Source organism: Panicum virgatum, chromosome 3N (assembly GCF_016808335.1).
Source record: "Panicum virgatum strain AP13 chromosome 3N, P.virgatum_v5, whole genome shotgun sequence".
NCBI classification, from domain to species: domain Eukaryota; kingdom Viridiplantae; phylum Streptophyta; class Magnoliopsida; order Poales; family Poaceae; genus Panicum; species Panicum virgatum.
In genome coordinates this window covers 17330984-17355458 of record NC_053147.1, presented here as the reverse complement: position 1 = coordinate 17355458, position 24475 = coordinate 17330984, and the positions used below count along the sequence as shown (strand labels likewise).

Sequence of the window (24475 nt, the reverse complement as noted above, 5' to 3'; positions counted from 1 at the left end):
CGAAAGGAAGTGAGCAACAACTAGTAAATCCATGGAAAACATCTGAAACTTGGATCTGCTTTATACCAGTTTGTGCCCACTTCACCAATCGAATTATCAAAGCAGAGGCAGCCCTTGACTTAGTTCAGAGCTCACTGAAAAAGTGAAAAGTCATTGATGGGTTTGGTGTCATGGTGAATCATCAGCCCTGCGATTCTAATGGACTGGTAGTGTTCAGAGATGACTGCGTAGAGAAGCCTGATGAGTTATCCCGGAACGCCTTGCGCAAACGGTTGTATTGATCAGACAGTGCAGGACTGCAGGTGCACAGCAAGCACTTCGCTGATGCCTATTCATTGGCTGGATGCCATTACCATACTTACAGCTTATCTCAGCATGCAGCCATCTTGGGCTAGTTCCTAGTTGAGAAAAAAAAAGCGTCATCGAGGCAATGCCAACAGTGAATGCTTGATCAGTAGCCCCTAGCTAGGACAGCAAAACCCAAACTTGCCGTTTTGCCATCTGGTTTTGACAGCAATTACATTCTTGCAATACTTGTTTATGAATGGAATTGTTTCAGATTTAAGTTTTTTTAAAAAAAATTATTGGTCAAAGTAAAGTATATGGTAGTTCACAGCAGTATAGTAGTCTAACATGCACAATTTCGTACCATAAATTTGTTTTGAATTTAAATCCAGTAACTGTTTTACTATTTTACATATATGGGAGTATTTGCGTGTCCTGACGACTTAGGGAAATTCTAAGAACATCTTAGCGAACTTTTGTCTTGACAGGGCCTCTTGGTATCTTGTTGAGGACATTGGAGTCAACCTTCTCGTAGAATTTCTTGAGGTCTTCACCCCCTTTGGCTACAAGATGGTCCACTTCTGTTTCATATCTTTCATATAATGGTGGTAAAGTAAGAGCACACAAAAATCCTAGTCAAGAAAGCATGACAAATTGTCAGAATATGAGTACATATGAATAAATTGTTCTTTTTGCATGCTTTTGTGCTGTGCATTTGCTGATGCATCTCTTCGAGCATCCTCTTAATTTCAGTGATACTTACCAACATATAACAGTGTGGTGAAGCTGCAAGTATCTCCAACTACTGCCAGTACCCACAGAGACCCAATCACCTTATCAGAATAACGAAAAAACAACATTAGAGTTCACTAAGCTGAATGTTAACAAAAAATAATGGCATAGAGATTATTTTGTGAACTTTACATGCTTAATGAATATTCTCTAATCAGATGGAAATTTGATATTTCTTTATGCCATTAAGTAACATGTGACATCAATTTAAATTTCTCTGTTCGAGTCTTCAGAACTTCTGCATATTTTGATGCATAGAAACAACGTGATTGTCATAGGCCATGCTAATACTATTAAGCAAAGTGCACAGATCAGAAAACGCAGATCTTATGTACCATGAGAAACTTCTTGAGATCCTTCCCGCATGCAATGTCATATAGGATTGATACAAAGTGAGCCAGTTTGTACTGGGTAGCCTGTGCAATTTCTCTGAATGCTTTTTCAGAAACAATGGCCTCTGGGATCTGTGGAGGCCGCCTGCAAAACACGAGACTTCACTTCAGCTGACATTGTTTTCGTGTTATCCCTTGTCCGGTGAGATATAGCTACAAAAATCTTAGACAGCATAGCAGTGCAACCTGTCAAAGAGAGGCGCGGCATTCGACCAAACGAAGAGCAGAAGCATCCCAAGGAGTGCAATGTGGCAAAAGAGCGTTACTACGTTGTAATCAACCACGTCGAACAGGAACCAGACCAATGTTGCCCCTGCGAGGATCCCTGCTGATAGGTTTTTGTTCCTCCATAGCAGGATGTCCGCAACTGCAAAGCCAAACTACTAATTCAGTGATCACTCTGGAACCGATTCAGACACCAGCACCTGGAATGTTGCTGGTACATGACAACTTTTCAGAAAATACTAACTAGTAGCATTGCACCTTTCCGTCGACCGAGTAGCTTATGAACTGATCTGCGTCTATGAAATAGCCTTGTTGTCTGTCCATCATCGTCAGAAGAACTGCTCTCAACATGAGGAGGCATGACTGCAGAGTTCTGAGAAATTCTTGTGGCGTTTGGTAGTAATTCGTCTGGTCACGACAGCTCTTCTCCAGTTGTCCTTATAGGCTGACAGGTATTATGAGAGGATATATAAGGAAGCTTGGCATGAGAAGGCAAGGATACCTTTGTGCCGGGGGTACAGGGAAGTGAACGAATATGAGGAAAGGTTTGCTTCAGCCGGAGGTTTTGTAACAGCTAAGGGATTCCTTCTTACGGACTTGAAGCCACATATCGTGGCATCTGGCATCTGAGAACTGCTTTAATTGAGGGTGAAATAATCCCTTCGCATGGATTAGAACAAGTATTATGGATGGTTGGGAGCAGGATGAGGAACAGATGTTTCGGGAGCTGAAGGCCTGTCAGTGCAAGCTATCACAGTGATGATGTGAGGAGTGAGATGGCGGAGAGGCAAGTGCCCTTGCCACTACAGAGAAAGGTTGGCTTAATGGGATGGGCATTAGCATCATGCTAATTGCTAAACACCTTGATTTTTCATATTTGTTTTAGAATGCCTATTTGTTTGTGAGGAAGAGGAAGAATACAATACAATATATAGTGGCCATTAGCATGATGGGGAGTTGCATTACTGGGCCTACGCGGCCATGTTTAGTTTCCAAAAAATTTACTACAGTACCCATCACATCGAGTTTTCGGGCACATGCATGGAGTATTAAATGGAGTGGAAAAGAATAACTAATTACATATAATTACATAGTTTAACTGTAAATGATGAGATGAATCTTTTAAGCTTAATTAATTCATAATTAGACATTAATTACTAAATAACAACGAATCTGCTACAATACCAAAATCTATAAAAAAACGCGAACTAAACAAGCGATTTGCTGTTGTACAGGTGAAACTCTTTACTTGCGTGGCAGGCTAGCAGCCAGCAGCAGCCGAGCACGATGTTGGGTCAAGGGAGTTAGTTATAGTGTCAGTTTTGCTTAATCGAGGAAAAAACGGGAGAAAATTGCTCCTGAATCCACCCAATATACATGTTCAGAATAAGATATTCAGCTAGGCATGCAGCAGTGCCATCATCACTTTTTTTTTATTATCTTTCACTACTTTTTACCACCAGATGTTTTACCCTCTCTCTGGTTCCCAAAGCAACCAAATTAACTAACTACCAAAGTCCGTAAAACAGATTTTTCTCATACTTTAACCATCCCAACTAACCTGATCTGAACAAAACAGAATGGACCAGCTAGCGCAATTCAACAAACCCTATCATGGCCGGTCCACCAAACCCTGCTTTTCGCTAGTCCGTGACCGACACTCACGTAGTGCGCGTGCCGGCCGCTTCGTTATGCGCTCGGTTGAGCTGGCGTGGCGAGCTGCTTTGAAGCTGCACCAAGAACAGTTCCCCTTTTCCGTTTGAGCAGTAGTGCAAGTGTGCAATCATTATGCCGAGCATTTCTGTCCCCCGCCCCTCCTCTCCCTAGTGGCGCACGCACCGCGCGCTTGCTTGTGTGCTCCTCACAATCTGCGCTGCACACTTGTACTGCACTCGCAACGCGATCGTGCATGTGTCTGGGCCGGCCGGCCTTGTGCGTGATCGCAGCTTCCACCTCGACGTGGCGCGACGCGAGGTCGTCGTTCGTTGCTGCCACTCTGGGTCTCCTGAAGCCAGCCGGCCAGCCTCTATAAATGGCGCCGGTCTCCCTCCGAACGCTCGCACCATCCGATCCGAATCCTACTACTACTACGACTGCCACACCAGCTGACTCCCGAGAGGCATCATGAAGCAGCCGGCGCATCATCTGCTGCTCGCCGCCTTCGCGGTGGTCCTGCTGCTGTGCGCGGGGGTCGTCGCCGACGCGGCGACGTGCGACGCGACGCAGCTGACCCCGTGCGCGGGCGCCATCATCGGGAACGCGCCGCCCACCTCGGCGTGCTGCAGCAGGTTGAAGGAGCAGCAGCCGTGCCTGTGCACGTACGCGCGCGACCCCAACCTGCAGCGCTACGTCAACTCGCCCAACGGCAAGAAGGCCATGGCCGCGTGCAGGCTGCCCGTGCCGTCCTGCTAATTGGTTAACTTCTTCGATTCGCGTCGGCACCGCGCGCGTGCGGCCGGCCGGCCGCTACCTTGTTCCCGACGTCTTGATCTCCGTTGTGTTGTGCTGGTCTCCGCTGCTTCCTGTATCTGCCGTGCCGAGCTAGCTCCTCGGGCTCTTCGCGTGTATGAATAAAGGATGTAATAATTACGTACGCTGTATTTATGTGTCTTCGTGGCCTCGTGGCTTTTCTCATTAAGATCAGTAAAGGATGCATGGTGGCAAAAACTAGTGCCGACAGTGATAGCTAAAAGTGTAGGCAAAATTTGCAACAGCAGTGAGCAAACAAATGTTGGTGGTGGAATGGAACTAGTGCCAATACAATAATGCTTGTCACTGGATGAAGTCCAACAGGCATGCCAATACAACACAAATACTACTTAAGTGCTTATCACTACCATTTGCTCACTAGTGCAAGATGTAAGTGAACCATTGACTAAAATAGACTAAAATAATAACCAGAAACATCCAGCCATCAATCCAACAACTCTAACTATAATAACCATCGGATCTGTTATCTTTCCTAATAAATTACCCGCCTCTGCAATTATGAAAATAAACTAAAATAACCTTCTAAACATGTATCTAAATTACCCCCCTCTGCCATTATAAAAAAATCTATAATAACCCCCTAATCTTTATGTAAATTACCCTTCTAGGCCAATATAAAAATAATACAAATACTCCTAATTGCATATAAATTATACAATTATGTCATTATTATTACAAGTTAAATTACTCATAAATCTAAATCTTAATTATATAATTATAATAATATATTAAATTGCACCAATATAAAATTTGGAAATTACTATTTCTATCATTATCAATATATTATTAATATTATTATTTATATAAAAATACTAACCGTGATATATGCCATCATATATTCATTTATGATGGAAGAGTCAAGAATACCATTCACAAACAAATTATTCAACTAAACATATATTGAATGCATTGTAACTAAATAATGAAAATATATTTTTTAAAGTATGTGTTAGAATATTTAATAGATGAAACGGGCATGAGATAGATAATTATAATTATTGATATTATTCTTATATTAATTCTAATTAGTCCATGCGGGAGCACGGGTTGATAGTCTAGTATATATAGAACTAAAGTACATTCTTAATACCTTCTTCATGTGAAACGATTCATACAGCTAATCACTACTTATCAAATTGTACTTTTATGTAAATACGACCCTTATGCAAATAGATAAACACACAAGTAAGATAATTGTGTTTTTCTAACTGAAATTGGATTGTGGAGTTCTGATTAAAACAGCCAATGACAGTTTTTTAACACATTTGCACATTGGATTATTACGTTTTACCTTGATTAGGGACTTCTGAACTTTCAAGTGCGTGGTCATAATTTTTCATTTTTCCAATACTGAATATCAGGAACTGGTAGTTTAATTTCCATGCCATTTTGACGGAAAAACCTGCACATCCAAGTTCAACAACTGGACGGAAGGTTGAGTCGAGAATATAGAATTTTCAAAAATAATCCATAATATTTTTATTAGGTTTTAAACAAAGAATATGTATTTCCAAATACTTATAAAATAATATAATACTCTACCGCACTATTTCAGAAGTATCATCTGCACTGCCACATGGCGGATATCTTCACACTGTCATAGTGTGCTACAGTAGGTCAAATGTAATATTTCGTGCTAAAATAGCGCAACGGAGTATTATTTTGTAAGTACTAAATCATGTATTATTTCTGTAAATTCGAATATAAGTATTTCAAAAAAAATCAAGAATATGCTTATGTAGGATCATAGACGTTTGACTACTTATATAACTGGGATTGAAAACCTAGCTAGATCGAAGAGGTGGACATGCCTTCAAGTTGGGGTTAACCAAGCCTCGTGGTTTAGGTTTGAAATCGGTCATATTCGTATTTATTTATTTTTTAGACCAATGAGTAGTAGGCCGTTATTAATTCTATGTAGGAAATTCCCGAATTAATTAAAATAATCTCAACTCAAAATATCGAAGATTAGTACTTGGGTCGAAAATCGAAATACTTTGCAAGGCTATGGGCTATTGGCGATGTCGCAACGCTGATCCATGATCACGTCAGTCACTCTATCGTCCCAAAGAGTTCGAGGCTTGGACAGCTGCAATGAGGAGGCACGCCATCTGGCCCTCTTGCTTGCCGTCCAAAAAAGATGGCCCTGAGCATCGGGCGCATGCTTGCCCTTCTACTACGTGTAGCTCTCAGCAGTGGACGCCGCTAAGACTTTGCTGGACCAGCTTTTGCCGTCCCTTCATCAGTTCGGCACGCTCATGATGATATGCCCTCTCTCCGTTGAGTCCGTTCTACTAACCCAACCCACTACTAGCTCCCTCTAGAAGAAGGATCATCGTCTAGCTTGTTCATACAGAAAAAGGGAAGCAAGATGTAAGAGCTATCCTAGCTCCCCTGCACATGCACAATGAACGAACTCGACCTGTGTCAGTCGTTCAGTTGCCCAGTGCATGCTGCTTGATGCCTCCGCGATGTGATGATCTCTCGTTGCTCACGTACCAAACCTCGATTGCCTACGCTGGCCTTCACCTAACCTACTCCAGTTCCCCTATAAGTACCACCACGGATCACACCCTCCATTCGCCACAGCTCACCAGCAGCACAACCTCTCACCGGCCGTCTCGCTTCTGTAATCTGACTGAGGTCGATCTCTCAGCTCCATCCATCCATCCGATTCCGATCATGGCAGCCAGCAGCAACAAGCAGGCGTCGTCTCTCGCGCTCTTCCTTGTGGCGCTCGCGGTGTCGAGCGCCGTGCTGGTGAGCCTGGCGCCGGGCGCGGGTGCGGCGACGACGACGTGCACCCCGACGCAGCTGACGCCGTGCGCGCCGGCCATCATCGGGAACGCGGCGCCCACGGCGGCGTGCTGCGCGAGGCTCAAGGCGCACCCGGCGAGCTGCTTCTGCCAGTACAAGAAGAACCCCAACATGCAGCGCTACGTCAACTCCCCCAACGGCAAGAAGGTCTTCGCCGCCTGCAAGGTGCCCCTGCCCAGTTGCTGAGCGCCCGATCCGCCCGATCGAGCTCTCGCGTTCTCGATCGACGAAGCGGGCGCGCCCCCGTGCGAGCACACCGGCCGATCGATGACATGGCTCGCTGGTGCTATCTGCTGTACTAATAAAAGACCAGTGATCTGCTTAGAGTTCGTACGTAATACTTGCTGAGAATAAATTGAGGCGTAGTAGTGCTTGGGGCCTTGGCACGTTGTGCAGACCCCAGACTTGCTGTATCGTTTAATTATGTATGAACACTTTTCATATATGCAGTATTTGTATGAGCTTCTATGAAGTAAATGCTGCAAGAATAAAAGAATGTCACTCGGAGTTGCCTTTGGACAGTCTTAGTACAGACGTACAGTAGGGATATTGTGTGGTTTAATACCGAAATGCAAGATACGGTGCGAGTGCTGCGGCCTTGATGAAGAAATATAGAAATAAACAATGCCATCATTTTCCAACACACCAATGCAATATAATTTATATAAGTAGTGAACCATTATTATTCCGACAACACTAGCTACCACCACTGCTGCTAGTGACAAATTAAAATGGCAACCACACAACGTGCACCACCAGATTGACTGAGCTCAAAGATTGACCACACCTATAATGCACAGGAAGATCCATCTCCAAACTTCCAAAGTATTAAAAAAAAACCCGATGAGGAGCGGCAGCGAACATGCTGCACCACTCCGTTTAATCTGATCAACACCGTAAACCAACTGATTGTTCACACCAGACGCTTCGGAACTTGTACCAGGGTGCAGGGTACCCACCAACCGTGTGTTTGGTTGGAGGACTGAGTGGGATGGGTTGGGTCCATCCCTCGTTTCAGGGATGGCTCCAACCCCTCCCTTATTTGGTTGAAAAAAATATCAAGAGGTTGGGTCGAATCTAATTCTTTATTTGGTTGAAGAGATTGAAAAGAGGGACGGAGGACCATGCTCACGCCGTTGGCTTCTCCATCTTCTTCCTCCAGCGGGCCTCACATGTCAGTGGCACCGAAGCTCCATCTTCTTCCTCCTTCGTCCATCTTCTTCCTCCTCCATCCACCACCGGAGCCGCGCCGCCCTCCTCCGCCGCCCCACCCTCCTCCACCGGCCGCCCCCGCCCTCCTCTGCCACTCGTCGTCGCCGGACCGCGCGACCGAGCTCGTCGCCGGATCCGCGCGCGACCCAGCTCGTCCGGCGCAGTCCTCCTCCGCCGCCCCGCTCTCCTCTGACGGCCGACCCCGCCCTCCTCTGCCGCTCGTCCTCGCTGGACCGGCGACCGAGCTCGTCCGGCGCCACCCAGCCTCCGACCCGCAGCCGGCGCGCCGTAGCCCGGCCTCCACCGCCTGATGTGACAGACCCGCCGAGTTAAAACGCTTAATTAAGTGTAACCGCCATCCTTTGGCGCGTTAGTTTAATTAAGTGTAACTTGACAGGCTGTTTCCAACCCATAGGCCGATCGAAACACAAATAAAACAAACTAAATAAGTCGAGAACTACCGAGACGTGAAGACAAGGCGCCACATCGAGCCCACCGATGCGAAATCTAGTTAGCTTCTATACCTGAAATAGGGTAAACAACAAACCCTGAGTAACTAATACTCAGCAAGACTTACCCGACCAGTGGGTATAACTTAGCCCACATATCTAGACAAGCAAGGCATTTGGCTGGTGGTTATTTTGCAGAAAAAGTGACTAAAGCAAATCCTTACTTTCATTATTTTAGCTCCAGATTATATATATGTATTAACCATAATCTATTATTTGCATAAACTATCTATAACAACATGGTGGTGCAATCAATCATAATTCAGTGTGTTCAACATTATATATATATATATATATATATATATATATATATAACTCACATTCTAATATTTTGCTACGATGCAGCAAAGAGATCAAGACTCTCATAACCGCGAGACACGGCGAATCGATCCGATTTAACCTTGCAAGGTGGACCTAACCAACACGGCACGCAAAAGCCCCGGCGGACCCCACGCACCGACCTTTCCCCTCCCCGCCTCGAACTACAGGACCGCCTCACCATTATATGGTCAGCCGAGCTCAATGTGAGACCACCAAAAGTAATATATGCATCCCCGTTTCTCCGCGACTACTCGACCACCCCAGGAGGTGAGATGGAGTCCTATACTTTCGAAGCAAGGCAGTACTCGGCTTACCGGTTTCGACTACACTACCTCCTACTCCCGGCATGCGGTTAGTACAATTCAATCCCCGATCAGCACTGCCGACAACGACCGGTCCTTAATCGACACAGACGGGACTAAGACACCCAGGAACACTGTCCTACTGCCATTCGTATGTATCCTCATCATTTCCCGTTCGGTCTCAATTCTCCATTTATTCCATATCAAATTCAACATCTCATGTACTGGAATATAATTATATCTCAAATCTCGCGAGTAACCGAAAATTATCCGACTTCTAAACATCCTATATCTCGTGAGTGCAAGAGATCACTCGTATTCTACCGGAAAACCAATAAGCATAGCACTTCTATCATCCTATACATACTAGTATAACTCAAGGAATCATAGGGATCATGCAACTAGGGTTCCAAACAATTTCTAAACTTAATGCACAAATAATAGTTACGTATATAGGTGTCATAATTTAAAATAATAGGATGTGCATCGGGGCTTGCCTAAGGGTAACACTAAGTCAGTGTTAATGCTATCAAGGCCTTGAGACCTTCCGACCTTGGGCCGGGTCTTCGGTTGGCCCTTAGGGTCCTTCCATCTTCTGGAGATGTCCACCGAACACCGTCTTGGGGTTCGGCTCTAACATCGCGTGTTTCACGTCCATGTTTTGCATATCTAGCATATCTAAATGAAAGGCAACAATATTGATGTATGAATGCATGGGTGATGTATCAAAAAAACAAAGCAAGCTTAAAAGGAAAACAGTTCGACGCTACACTATGAGAGTTCATTCAATTTATTTTAGCCTGAAGTGTGTCCTTTAAATAAAACTAACTAAACTCATTTAGAAGGCTAGGCATGTACACAAAAGCAAAAGAGAGTACTAAAGGATTTCATTTAATTGACTCACAGAACCCTCTAGTTTAATTTGATATAACCCAACGTCCACAATTCTGAAAAAAACCCAGAATATCCGGATTTTACATCCGGAATATCCGGATTTTCCGGAGTATCCGGGTTAAATGTTGGTGGGGCCTCGGTGACAAAATCACGCCCGGAGTATCCGGAAACAAACCCGGAGTATCCGGATTATTCCGGAATTTCCGGATTCACACCCGGAAGTTCCGGGTTCACAATGATTCCCAGAGATAAATTGCGATTGAGTCGACTTGATTTGTTTTGAAAATTTGTTCAAACATCAAAACTGAGTCATTTGGCACCCCAACTATATTTTTAGCTAAATCTTCTTCTTTCCCGTTCCTACCTTTTAATATTATTTGATTTCAAAAATGACGCGAACCTTTATTTAGAAATCATTTCAAAACAGATTTTCTCATTTCACATGTTAAATTGCTAGCAAGAATTTCTTTAGTGGTTTTGTTCAGGCAGATTTAGTACTAACAATCATATTAACCATGGGATTAACTTTGTAGTTATGGTGATAAACACATGGGGTGTTACACCCGCCGTCGATGCGCCGGAGCCTGGCCTCCGCTGCCCCGCATCCTCCATCGCCCGTCATCGCAGTCTCTGTCAGCTCCATTATTGGACGTCGCGAAAAGTGGGTTCGCTCCAGGAGGTTCGCTCCGTCCGTTTTTTTCGAGGAATCGGCCGAACCCGCATATTGGAGGAATATTCCTTCGCGGAGCCAACCCAACCCACCTCAATTGCATCCAAACAGCCATGGAGATGGGTCCAACCCAACCCAGCTCGCTCCAACCGCCAACCAAACACACGGCAAGTTCTTTGCGAGCTACAGCAGCTACGCCTACCCGCAGTGTGCATGAACTTGCACGAGGGAGAAGAGAGGGGTCCGGGCAAGTAGAGTTTTTTTTCCTTCAAAATATTGGATCATGGCTATTAATCGCAATCCAAAAAATAGGTGTCTATTTTTAAAAAATATTGGATCACGACTATTAATCATGAAAATAGGAGATATTTATAAATAAACAATGTGAATGTGATTCTTAATTATGACGATCCAAAAAGGGGACTTTTATATTAACGTTGAGAGTCTATACGAAAAGGTAATGACTAGGTATCAGTCGGCTGTAATTTTTCTCTCCTGTACGGCAAATTTATCCACCGTCCATCCACCATTAAGCAGCCACGGAGATAGACGACCACCAAGGCACCAACTCGCGAATCCCCCCCCCCCCCCCCAGCCCGCCAATCAGTTTCTAGAGGCTCCCCCATTCATTTCGCCCCTCACACTCATCCCTCCCCTCTCACTACGGTTAGAGCAACACTAATAATCCATCCAACAAGCTAGCTGTAAGGATTCTTGTAGTCTTCTCTCAGCCCATCTATACAATAGTTAGCTCTTCACAATTAATACATAGCTCACTTGTCGCCGGCTGTAAACTTAGGGCGAGGGCAATGTTTATGGCCTAACCAGTCCTTAAGGTGGGCCCTCGTACCAGTAGACCACGAGCTAATATCATTACTACAATGTTGAAGGCCATAGTGAAGGGCCCACCCACAAATAAAAAATTCCACCAAGCTAGCGGCAGCAGCAGCAAAGAGATGAGAGAGAGGAGATGGCCGGTGAGATGAGAGAGAGTTTAGTATTTTCAATTTCTTATGGGTGATCTTTATGGCTATGGGTACCTGTAAAGAGATTTTCTTCTATTGCCACCTTCCACAATATTGAGCCAATCTTTATATGACTATAAAGACCACTTTTTATGCACATTGTGGCTATCCTTACAGCCCGCTTCTCCTCTCCCTCATCTTTTTTCTCCTTCACCTCATCATTTAGTCAGCTTACAGTCAACTACATTACTTGCTCTTAGCTTCTCTCTCCCCCCCTCTGCTTCACGTTCCCTGGCGATTTGTCTTTGTCGCCTTAGGATCCGGTGATTTCACGCAGTGGTAAGTGTAGATCGGAGTTGGAGAGGTGAGGAGCATGTACGGAGGTGAGCCGATGCCTATTATTTCCATGGATTTGTTGATGCTCTTCCATTTTTTTCATGTGAAACGAACTCTTTTTTGGGTATTTTTTCGATGGATTTCCAGTGGAGATACGGTGAGGTCTACTTAGCGGTGGAGGAGATGATGCACACGAGGTGAGAAATAGCTTGTTCGGGATCTAGTTTTTGCGTTCCAGGAATCGATTTGATTTGGGCGTTATCTCTTGATTTTTTGGTAGAGAGAGAAGCCCAATCAAGGAAGGAACAGGAGGAGGCCCGCGATTGGAGGTGAGTCTTGATTCCAGCATCCTACTACTATACTAAGGTGCTGATGACACCGCGCGGAGAGGAGGGAATTCAATGGCTGCTTCCATTTACTCCCTCCGTTCCAAATTATAAGTCATTCTAAAAATCTTAGAGAGTCAAAAATTTTCAAATTTGACCAAATTTATATAACAAGATAATAATATTTATCATACCAATTAAATATCATTAGATTTTTTTATTAACTATATTTTTATAGTATACCTATTTGATATTATAAATCTTTGTGTTTCTCTTTATAATTTTAGTTAAACTTTGAGATGATTTGACTCATGGGCTGATTCTACCACTCGCTCTCTCCCACTTCGGACTCTCTCATGATTTTTGTTGACGGCGCTTTCATCCATGGCTATCGCAGTCTGTCCCCTTGGTCAAGCCCGTTGCCTCGTTCCCATCATTCACTACTGTAGCTGCAATAGCAGATATTATAGATGAGCTGCAAAGTTTGTGCCCGTAGTTTTGTGAGCTGGCTCAGCAATTTTATTTTGAGATTCTAATATTTCCTCATATGTGTCTAGGGATATAGAAAAGGTAGAGATGATATCGTCGAAGAACAACTACTACAAGGTGAAGAGGATGTGGTGGAAGTAAGCAATCTACGGTAAATGTGTTTCTTATTTGTTCTGCACTTTTCTTAGTTGCAAGTGATCTGTGACTTGACCAAAAGTAGTCTTTGTGGCATATTTGCAATTAAATGTCACGATATCTTGAGAAATGACTATAATCTCTTGCTAAGATATACACCACCCTAAGTTACGAACACTGATGAAACAAGGCTGTTCATACATTTTTTAATGTACTATTAGCTGTACACATGCTTATGCTGCAGTGTTATCCTATCCATGCATATTGTGACTGTTTTTTATTTGGTACATCAGATTGTATACCCCTGATTGACATAGTTCATAATTTTCCATCCAGTGTATAAGTTCTATGGATCTATTCTTAGATTCTTTCCCTTTTTGAACATACTTGCATTGGTACCATTGGGCACCGAGTTTGAGAGAATTATGAGATCAGTAAGCCTTATATTCTTGATGTTTCTTCTTCCCACAACAAATCAACTATCCATACCAAAATATATTTCTGAAGTAGGCAATAAAAATGAATAGGAACTTTAGGAAACAAATATGATCTTTGTGCTGTAACTTGCAACATACCAGTTCATCATTCCAATTAGTGTTAACTAGTCCAGGTTATTTAAGTTCACCTACGAATACATTTTTATTTTTTTCGTACAACATGTTACCATGCATGTTCACACACGACTGAAAATTGGTTGCATGCAAGTTAATATTAGCATTTTAAAAAAATTCAAGAGGCATTTAAATGTTATCTAGCTAGCATTTAAAATATTCACATGAAGCAATTTAGAAAATTTTGTAATTTTTCGTCAGTTAGTGCTAAACATAGCATCCAATTTTCCCTGACCTTTAGAAAGACAAGGAACAACAACATCATGAGCAACAACCTGGTTGTTCCCTTGTCATTAGATTGACTGCTATATTTCTTGAGGTTAGCCCATGAATTTTTATCTATAGGCAACTTATATTAATTCAATTGACAAATTATCCATATTAGGTTAGCATTTTTGTGTCTTACTATAGCATTTTCCGTATTTGCATGATCATGTTCTTAGAAATTTTCTGCTTCCAGGTTAAAGATTGTAAGAGGGAGACATCAAGACAGTGCAACCTAATTTCACACACCTGGTTTGACCTCCTAACTACGACATTCAACCTGTAGGAAAAAATCAATAAGTGACTTATGTATCAAAGTTTAGCATCTTTAGCTCTTTTGTTTGAGCATTATTGTGTTCTTATGATAGCCATTTTCATATAATTTGATGTATTTTTTGTTTTTCTGACTTGCCCTAAGCAGCCTGTTGAGTCCATTATATCTCATGTTTTTATTCATAATATATCTTATGAATTAGTATTTGCACAACCTTGTCTTGATATTCTCCATCTAGCCACAAGACTCCATGTCATGTTTCATATGCAATGAGTTTCTTCATCACACTATATGAGTATAGCATCAACACTTAGTCATTTTTCCTCCATGCCATATGTTGCTCATACTAGTGTCTTTGTGTGGGCTAATCACATGCGTATCTCAACATAAACACTTATTAGTCCACCTAAGTTGTCACTCAACTACCCAAACCAACCAAAGGCCTTTCAAGTACAAACATCCCGAGTACACAGAACATCCAAAGTTATATCTGGTTTCAAAAGTTAGCCGGCGGACCGTTCGTACCCAGTGGCGGATCGTCCTCCATTCATCTTTGCAGCACCACTAGAACCAACAACATTTCTGGATAATAACTGAATTAGCTGGCGGACCGTCCGCATTGTGCCAGACCGTCCGCCATTTTAACCAGTTCGGATACCAAAGGGTGACCGACTAAATCAGTCCTCTCACGAACTCCACCACCGAACCGATCTGTGACTGCCCCCGAATGAATCCACCACCGAACCGATCTGTGACTGCCACCGAATGAATCGGTGGCTCTTACAACTATTAGGTCGCGGACTATCCGCTCCCCTGGACGGACCGTCCTCCTTTCAAGCTTTGACGCCCACCAGAAACACTAGTTTCTATCCAAACTTTTAGAATATGGCGGACCATCCGCCTCAGCGTGTCAGCACTCATTTGAATTTCGAGTTAGCCATTTTTCAAACGTGGTCATCTCTCATGCATGCAATGCAAATGTTTGAGCAAAATAACACTATGGAACGTCAAGCAAAGTAGATACCTATATCGTGTAAATGTAGATGAATTTAGAGTATGTGTAGGATCTTTTTACAAAATAGCCGAAGATTTCTGAACACGAATCGGCCTAGAGAGGCAAGGCCCAGTACCAGCCCAATCAATATCACCCGCCCATCTCGAACGAGCGGCTCAGATCTCCTCCCACCGCGAAACCCTAGCTCCCAGACTGCCGCCTCCACTTTATAAGTTCCTCTCGTCTCTCTCCTCCGCGAAACCCTTGTTCTGGTCCTCGTCCCGCCACCGCCGCCGCCGCCTGCACCACCCGCCGCCCAGCAGCAGCCGTCGCCGGAGAAGAAGGGGAGAGAGCCATGGGTCGCGTCCGCACCAAGACCGTGAAGAAGACCTCCAGGCAGGTGATCGAGAAGTACTACTCCCGCATGACCCTCGACTTTCACACCAACAAGAAGGTGCTGGAGGAGGTCTCGATCCTGCCCTCGAAGCGCCTCCGCAACAAGGTGGCCGGCTTCACCACCCACCTGATGCGCCGCATCCAGCGCGGCCCCGTCCGCGGCATCTCGCTCAAGCTCCAGGAGGAGGAGCGCGAGCGCCGCATGGACTTCGTCCCGGAGAAGTCGGCGCTCGAGGTGGAGGAGATCCGCGTCGACAAGGAGACCATGGAGATGCTCGCTTCCCTCGGCATGGCCGACCTCCCGGGCGTCGAGCGCCAAGCTGAGGTCTCCAGCGCCCCTACCTACGGTCGCCCGCAGTACGGTGGCCCCCGCCGCGACCGCGTCTAGGCTTCTAGCCGGTTGCAGTGGTTGGATCTTGATCGCTTCACTTATCGTTGTTATTGTGCTACTATGTCAAACTTATTTTAGGTCAGTGGTTGCTTTGTGGCGATTGAGTCTTGAACCTATCTGTTTTGCTATAAATTCTGCACTGTTTTTATCTGCGTGTGATGGACAAGATCTATATTCTCGCGCGAATGGAATCAAATGCGATTTATAAGTTACGATGAGATTGCTTCTTTTTTATGCTGTTTGTTCGTCAGATTGAATGCTTTGTGAAATGCGCGGGTTACTGTATTGAAGTTGCTTGTACATCCACTCGTTAGTAATTAGTCTTGGATATAAGAAATGCATGTTTAGCGTCCAGATTTCAGTCTATGGAGTCCAATCTTACGATACATACAGTCGGCTATTGGACCCACCGTCGTATTGTTACATATTTTGCCCATTGCTGCTTCAACTGAGAATGGTCACTGAGGAAACGATTAAAGCAACCACCCAGAAGAATCATCATTGAACACTTCTCTGCTACCCATTGTATGTCTCGTTGCTTGTTCAGATGCTGTTAATTGTCTTTTGGAATCAGCAGTGTATCTGAATTACATGATAATGCTTTCTTCTAGCGAAGGATGCGCTGCTTGTGTTCGTGGTCTGCTTGTGTTCAGCACAGTTGCATAGTATTTCCTGCTTGTCACAATAAGCGTAGGGTAAAATTATTACTTTTATATGTTTCGCCTTTTGTTTTCATTTAAACAAAATTTTAGAATTAAAAAATTTATCTGTAGGGGCGGGTGAGGATTTTGAAAATTCAAATTGAACTGCAGACGGTTTAAAAGATTTGAAGGATGTTTTGTTTCCATCGTGGCAGAAAATCAAGAGAGCTGATGATATTGTTTTTTTTGGCTTTGGGCACCGGGGTTCTATCTCCACACACATCTAGTACACTCATAACATGGCGCATTGGGGCTCTACTCGCTAAGAGCAAGTACAACAGTAGGTTTATAGCCCTTTATTTGCTTACAAGGTAGAGAGAAAATCAAAAAGTTGGAGAAAAGGCTCTTGTGTAAGAGTCCGGCTCTTCACAAAAAGTTAAAGAAGAGACTCTTATGTAAGAGTCTGGCTCTTCACGCGTTCCTAGACAGTGAGAGTAAATGAAGAGGAGAAGGAAAGAAAGAGAAAGTTATTATGGACCCATTGAAAGAGATAAAGTAAGAGGGGAGAATGAAAGAAAGAGAAAGTGATCATGGACCTATTGAAAGAGATAAAGTAAGAGATAACTTATTGTATGAATCATTTTATAGATATCTCTTATAAATTTAAAGGACAATAAATGGCTCTATTATTGAACATGCTCTAAACAAGATGATTTAGGAGGCTATGCTATTCTCGATAGTTGACACACACATTCGTTGTGTGGAGCGCTGCTACTAGGATGAAGATGGCGAGTGAAATCATGTCGACACTAACAGCGACGCGCGCACCGATTGGCAGCTGAGACCTCTAGCAGCTGTTGTTTGAGCCTGAGGCCTTTGTGTCCGCTGGACCGAATGTAGGATCTAGGATACCGACTCGCGGAGGGTGAATAGATGGTTTTAATTAAAATCACAAATACTAAAAATTTTGATTAATAACACAAGAGAGCACCTATGTCTAACTAGGCCTATAACTGGTGAGGGTTTGCAACCTATGGTGACAAGCAGCAATTTAAACTCTAGGAAAGTAAATATCTCAAATTAAATTACAGAATTAAATGAGCAAAGAGGTAACCGAGTTTGACACAAGAAATTTTTCTTGTGGTGTCGATGATTTGCCGACCATCCCTAATCCACGTTGAGATGGATTCAAAGAATCAACCGCTCCTCTATCAAGACTCCTCTTGATCTTGAGCTAGCTTGAATCAACGAATCGCTTCACACCTCGATTCCACTATAGTTGCCCTTTACCACCCCGGTGAGGTGAGTACAAGAACCTCTCACAACCAATTTCGGGGCACCTCCACAATCTTCTTGAAGGGCTCCACAAAATTACCTTCTTCAAGCCGTCTAGTGAGCGGCAACTCCAAGAGAAACAAGTCGAAACGCTTGCTTGAAGATTCTCTAGTGCCACCAAGCTCAAAATCTTGATGCAATGCAATAAGATGCTCTCACACTCATAAGGATGCGATCTCTAAGCAGAGAGAGAGGAGTGTAACACCCCATGTGTTAATCTCGTGCATTATTCGCTAATCATAGTATGAGCTCTGTCATTAGTGTTAATCACTCATGGTTAGTTGCATTTCATGTTAGCTGAGCTCTAATCCTTGTTTTTCTGCCAATTCTAGAACTCAAATCAATTTTTGCCCAGCATCAAAGTGGTAGATCTTTATCTTTTCTTCCTCTACAACTTTCAATTTGGCCGAAATTCAAGTTGCAGTGCGAAAGTTTGAGCTTTTGCGAGTCTAAATTGACATAAGTCAAGCAGGTCGCCGACGACTCTGATTATCTGGTGGTTTTTCCCAATAAAGAAATATTGGAGACCTTCTCTAAATCAAATGGAATCAAGCTGGCTCTGCACTTCCAAGGTGTCTAAATCAAGTTTGGAGGCAAATGCTTCTTCTTATCTTCAGACTGGGTGGATGAAGATATACAACATTCATTTTTCTATTAGAACCGAAGAAGCTATGAAACAAATTGCAGAGCTGGCTGGGGAAGTGGTGGTAATTGATGAACTATCCTTGATCAGAGATGGGCCAGTCCGGACATACGTTTCAGACCTCCGATTGTCGCCAACCTGGATACTTCGGATATGTGTCCGGATACTCCGGAAATTTGTGTTCGGACATTCCGTATCTTGAACCCAGAGTCTGCAGTTGTACTCTCAAAACCAACCTATGCTCCTTGGGACTTGTTTGTTGTGCACCTTCAGTAAATGTTTCCCAGTCTTGTGTATTGTTTTAATTGCATTGCTTTGCATCATGAGCAGTTATGCATCTTATCATTGCACTGCTGCCCTAACATTTGCATTGCATTACTCAGCATTTCATATGCATTCATGTCGATTACATAGTTGAAGACATGGGATACCAGATCGTGGTTGAGCAAAAAGAGGACCAGCTGGAGCAATCTAAGGACCCGCCCAAGGTCGGAAGGGTCTAAGGCCTTGTTAGTACTAACACTGACTTAGTGTTACCCCAGGCAAACCCCGGAGTATAACCCTTAATTTCAGTATTCTATATTTATTTAAGTATTTGTGCATTTACATTTCTAGGAGTTGTATGAAATTATAGTATTCATGTTTCTCCCTAGGTAACTATGAGTCTTTACTAGTATACGTGTGTCGTTAGAAATGCTTTGATAAATAGGGACGGGGTAGAAGTTGAGTGATTTCCTGTCACTTGCGCGATATAGATCCTTGTTACTTATGGCAAGTTGCTGGAGAATGAGATATTGAGGAAAGAAAAATGGAGACCGGGTGGAGATGAGTTGGGTTAAAGGTGTGAAATGGATGGAAAATATGCCTCCGCTTATGCCGAGTGAGGGCCGTACCGTTGTTGGCATCGTTGATCGAGGAGTGAACAGTACTAACCACATGCAGGGAGTAGGAGGTAGTCGAAACCGATAAGCTAATTACCTGATTTGCAACGATACTTTGAACTGCGACCCGCTACTCTGGGAGTGGTATGATGGCGGGTGTTGGATTATATGTCGCCTTCGGGTTCTCTGAGAGTTCGTCGTGAGGGGCTCTTCACCTGGGTTTTGGCATGCGTGGTTCAGACGCCGGGGTGATGATGGGAACAGTTGATATGTGTGGCCCAGCGTGGTTTGCACGTGTCGTGTGTGTTAGGTCCACCTTGCAAGGTAAAATCGTATCGATTCGCTGTGACTAGCGGATATGAGAGCCTTGGTCATTGTGTCACATCATAGTAAGGAATTGGAATGAGAATGGAATGAAGATGATTCGATTGTGATATTACTGAAGGATTACTTTGATCTACCATGTTTGCTCTAAATATTCAAGCAAACCTAGTTGGTTCATACTAAACCTGAGCTAAAATATTGAAAGTAAGGATCCACTATTAATAGCCTTTCCACCAAAATAAACTCCAAAGCTAAAAAACTTTGCATGTCTAGGAGTCAACTAGGTGTATACCACTAGTTAGGTAAGTCTTGCTGAGTATTATTATAATTAGGGTTTGTTGTATCATATTTTTAGGTAGCTACCGCTGGTTGGAGCTAACCAGGATTTACATCGGTGGGCTCGATGTGACTTCCTCACATCTTCGTAGTTATCCTGGTTTTTAAATTGAGCTTTTATATAAATTTGATTGCATGTTGAACTCTAAAGATTTTATTTAAACTTATTTTGTAAAGCTCTGCATTGTAATTTAAATTTGAGAAACTTTTGTCCGCTTGTAACCATCTGTGCTTGTCTTCATGTGAGACTTTCAGTGTTTTTCGATCCTTGATTACAGTAGTTTAATCCGGCTTGACTCGAGAGGCTGCCGGGTTATGCCGTTTTAAGTGCATCATGTATCAGATTAAGATTAAGATGAGGATCAGTGCACTTAAGCCGGTATAATTTGGCCGGTTTTGCTACAACGAAGCTTGCTCAAATATGTCAAGGAAGCTTTCGAATGGGCCAAGAGCACTGGCCCATGGCCGAGCATGAGGTATATATAGCCACCCCCTCAAAAATTAACCATTACATTCTAACCCCGTAAAAACAGATCATTCGCGGACTGTCCCCTCTCAAGAACCGGACCGTCCGAGGTTCAAAGCCAACGGCTAGAAATGCATTAAGTGTGTGTCAGAATAGATCGTTATAGCCCTGATGGACCGTCCTCTTCACAGAGGGAGGACCGTCCGCAGTATAAAGACCCGAGCACACAGAACATCCCAAGTTCTGTTTGGTTTCAAAAGTTAGCCAGCAGACCATCCGTACTCCAGTAGCATATCGTCCTCCGTTCATATTTGCAACACCATTAGAACCAACAAAGTTTCTAGATAAAACTTTGAATTAGCTGGCGGACCGTCCGCCATTTTAACCAGTTTGGATACCAGAGGCTGACCGACTAAATCGGTCCTCCCACGAACTCCACCACCGAACCAATCTGTGACCGCCACTGTCCGAATTCGTGGCTCTTGCAGTTTCTATTAGGTTGCAGATTGTTTGCTCCCCTGGGCGGACCGTCCTCCCGTCAAGTTTTGACGCCCACCAGAAACACCAAGTTTATGTCCAAATTTTCAGAGGATAGCGGATCGTCCGCCTCAGCGTGTTAGCACTCATTTGAATCTCGAGTTAGCCATTTTCCAAACATGGTCATCTCTCATGCATGCAATGCAAATGTTTAAGCAAAATAGCACTATGGAACCGTCAAGGAAAGTAGATATCTATGGCCGTGTTTGGATCCAAGGGCTAGAGCTATTTAGCCCAAGCAAATAGCCCTCCAATAAAATAGTTGTTGATATGTTTGGATCCAAGGGCTATTTTGAGCTATTTTTCCTTCCCAATTATTTGGATCCAACTAACTTCTCTTCCTGCCAGATCCTGTGTGGCTGCTGTTGTGCTGTACGCCTGCGGTGCTGTGCGCCATGCTGCTGTGCTGTCCTGTGCCTTGCCTTCCCTGTACATTTCCATGCATATATACTTCACACGTGTATATATTAATCGAGCATGTGTATACATATTATTTAATCACAAAAATTAAATTTGTCCATACACATGTCTCACTCGGAACATACAAGTAATGTTCTCACACAAACATACAAGTCCTTCATGAAATGAATGTAAATAATATTACAAGCCATGAAGCAAATTATATGCCAACTCATCACGAAACTCATTCATGTTGCTATCTTCAACAAGAGGTTCATCTTCCGGCCATTCCGATTCATGTTGTGTTGGCATTGGGTTGTAATTTGCATCAGCATCACATTTAGCAAACTCCCTATCCGCAATTCTGCTCTCCCAAATGAAATTATAAAGAGTCATGCAAGCAACAAGTATTCTAGTTTGCTTCTTTTCTGGAAATTTTGCCATCTTCAATAAAATCCTCCATTTCATCTTCAATACTCCAAAAGACCTCTCTATGACATTCCTAACTCTTGAATGAGCATGGTTAAAGGTTTCTTTCATACCTTGAGGCAGAGGACCGTTTTGCCATTGCTCCACATGGTACCTCGTACATCTGTATGGTGAAAGGTAGCCCTTGCGGTTTGGGTACCCCGCATCAACCACATAATACTTTCCTACATATTCAGGTACACAATGAGACATATAGTTCAATTATGGAAATGATAGAAAGAGTTGTAAGACATTTGCATTTGTTTACCTGGTGGTGGATGTAGAAATTTGTGAACATGAGTTGTCATTGCATCTTTGAACACTCTCATGTCATGTGCTGAACCAGGCCATCCCGACAGCACAAAGGTAAATCTCATGTCGAAATCACAAACTGCAAGCACATTTTGTGAGGTTTCGTTGTGCCTGTTCAAGTATTGAATCCTCTTGCTCTTTGGCACCACAACCTTGACATGAGTCCCATCTATTGCTCCTATGCAGTTGTTGAAATGTGGCCGAAAATCTGGATTTTCTAGGTTAGGATGCACCTCAGAAAATTCCGAATCCTTTGGTTTAATTATGTCAGGTGCTAATCTAAGGACACAAGTCAGAACTGCATCAAATGTCCAACTTGTTGTCTCCAAAGATCTAATAAGACGGCCCTCTGCTTGTCTAACTGACTGTGGTGCTCCAAGAACCCATAAAAACATAGCCAGAGCCTCTACAGATGACATTTTTGTTGTTGACTGTAAACTATATGACTCCACCAAAGTATTATGCAGCCTATTAAATAATGGTCTCTCAACTCTAAACATCTTGTAGCAAGAACTATCTCGGGTTAAAGTCCTCTGAACCCATTGCAAACCACTTTCTGGGGCAAATAGTGATCTAGGTGGTAGTTTGACAAAGTGGTTATCAGAGTACATGCCCAAGATAGGGACCAGTTGCACAACAAAATCTGTAGCCATCTTCAAATTCTTGCGGCACATGGAGATAACCTCATCCTCGCTTGATGATGTGCTTCCTCCGTCAGTTTCTTCAACATGCATTTGTTCATTGGACTCATCCTGATTAAACACAAATAGGAAAAAGTCAGAACTTGTACCAATGGAGAAACACACACATACAAGATGAAAATAATATTAACATCACACAGAGTCATATGAATTGTCAGAACAGTAAGATAGCTAGCATAATATTAGAAGATTCAGCACATGAACACAAATAAAAGGTCCAACACATCACAGACAGCACAAACATATAGTTGTCCAACACATGACACGCATAATAGGTTCATTGTACCATCCTAACTACTCCAAACACTGTTCCCTGCACCATTTCTTGAAGTAACTAAGCCTAAGCTCAGGTGTCAAGTTGCCACAAAAGAACTCCCTTTGGAAGGGGTCTTGGAACATCTTGGCCATTGCAAAGACAGCCTCACTTGTTTGCTCAACACCGCACTCAAAAGCCAATTGCTGACACCTCCTCACTGAAAAAGCCTCCTTGTCACTAGCTCGTTTCTTCATTTCCTGACTGTTGATTTGCACGGTCTGCTTGAAGGTAATGGACAAGTCCCTCACATAACGAACCATTGGGCTTTTGCTCTTCTTGACTGGACTTTCACCAGTGCTGGTAGTACTCTCAATAGACTTCTTGGTGTTTCCTGAAAGTCCTCTTCTTCTGCTTCTTTGGGCCATGCATCCTCAGCACCTTCTTGGGCAGCACCATAATCATCTCCAGGCACAAAGGCACCACCTCCATCAATGGTACTAGAACTGAACATTTGTTCTAGCAGATCCAAGTTTCCTGGAGGACCCCATCTCAACTTCTTCAAATATGGTTTGTTCTGTACAAATGCACATGCACAGATAAGTTAGTTTGGTTCAAATAAGGCATTGTCAATCAAATATGTATGAAAGTACTAAGACAAAATGCTTAGCAAGTTTACAGAATAGCATGATTATTAGAAAACATGAACACAAAACATGAACATGATAAATTATAGAAGGACATATTATAGCAAGTTTTTCCTTCAGTGGCAGCTAACCATTGTTCTGAAAAAAATACATGCAGATGCTGAAAGCAAATTAAACCAACAAGAGTGTAACTGGATGATTGACCTACCGGCTCTCTTTTCTCAGTAACTAGCTAGCTGTTACTAATGCAGAATTAAAGACCGTGGACCTAGTAGCTAGCTAGCTGTTCCTTCCAGGTTATTAATGCAGAATTAAAGCACCATTGCTGTCTATTGCTCATTTGAACAACACACATAAATATTTATGTCTATTTGAGTCAGAATTGATCCAGGATCTAGGTTTGCAAATAAATTCAAGTGTTATGTGCAGTCATAATAAAGTT

General features: G+C 43.2%; 4 protein-coding genes across 4 annotated transcripts; 3 read left to right on the top strand and 1 right to left on the bottom strand.

The window, feature by feature from the left end:
* Positions 1-566: 566 nt before the first annotated feature.
* LOC120664730 (reticulon-like protein B9) lies at positions 567-2579 on the bottom strand. The gene is made up of 5 exons (XM_039944039.1): positions 1953-2579; positions 1656-1836; positions 1413-1554; positions 1049-1118; positions 567-917 (listed from the first exon to the last, which is right to left on the bottom strand). Exons 1-5 carry the CDS (start codon positions 2053-2055, stop codon positions 751-753), a joined length of 663 nt encoding a protein of 220 aa, XP_039799973.1. The 5' UTR covers positions 2056-2579; the 3' UTR covers positions 567-750.
* A 1160-nt stretch (positions 2580-3739) lies between these two features.
* Positions 3740-4373, top strand: LOC120664729 (non-specific lipid-transfer protein 2-like). Its single transcript, XM_039944038.1, has one exon. The coding sequence runs from the start codon at positions 3819-3821 to the stop codon at positions 4104-4106; it is 288 nt and encodes a 95-aa protein (XP_039799972.1). The 5' UTR covers positions 3740-3818; the 3' UTR covers positions 4107-4373.
* Positions 4374-6476: 2103 nt separating this feature from the next.
* LOC120664728 lies at positions 6477-7522 on the top strand. Its single transcript, XM_039944037.1, has one exon. It carries the CDS (start codon positions 6585-6587, stop codon positions 7185-7187), a length of 603 nt encoding a protein of 200 aa, XP_039799971.1. The 5' UTR covers positions 6477-6584; the 3' UTR covers positions 7188-7522.
* An 8017-nt stretch (positions 7523-15539) lies between these two features.
* On the top strand, positions 15540-16308 carry LOC120664727 (40S ribosomal protein S17-3-like). Its single transcript, XM_039944035.1, has one exon. It carries the CDS (start codon positions 15659-15661, stop codon positions 16085-16087), a length of 429 nt encoding a protein of 142 aa, XP_039799969.1. The 5' UTR covers positions 15540-15658; the 3' UTR covers positions 16088-16308.
* The last annotated feature ends 8167 nt before the right edge of the window (positions 16309-24475 follow it).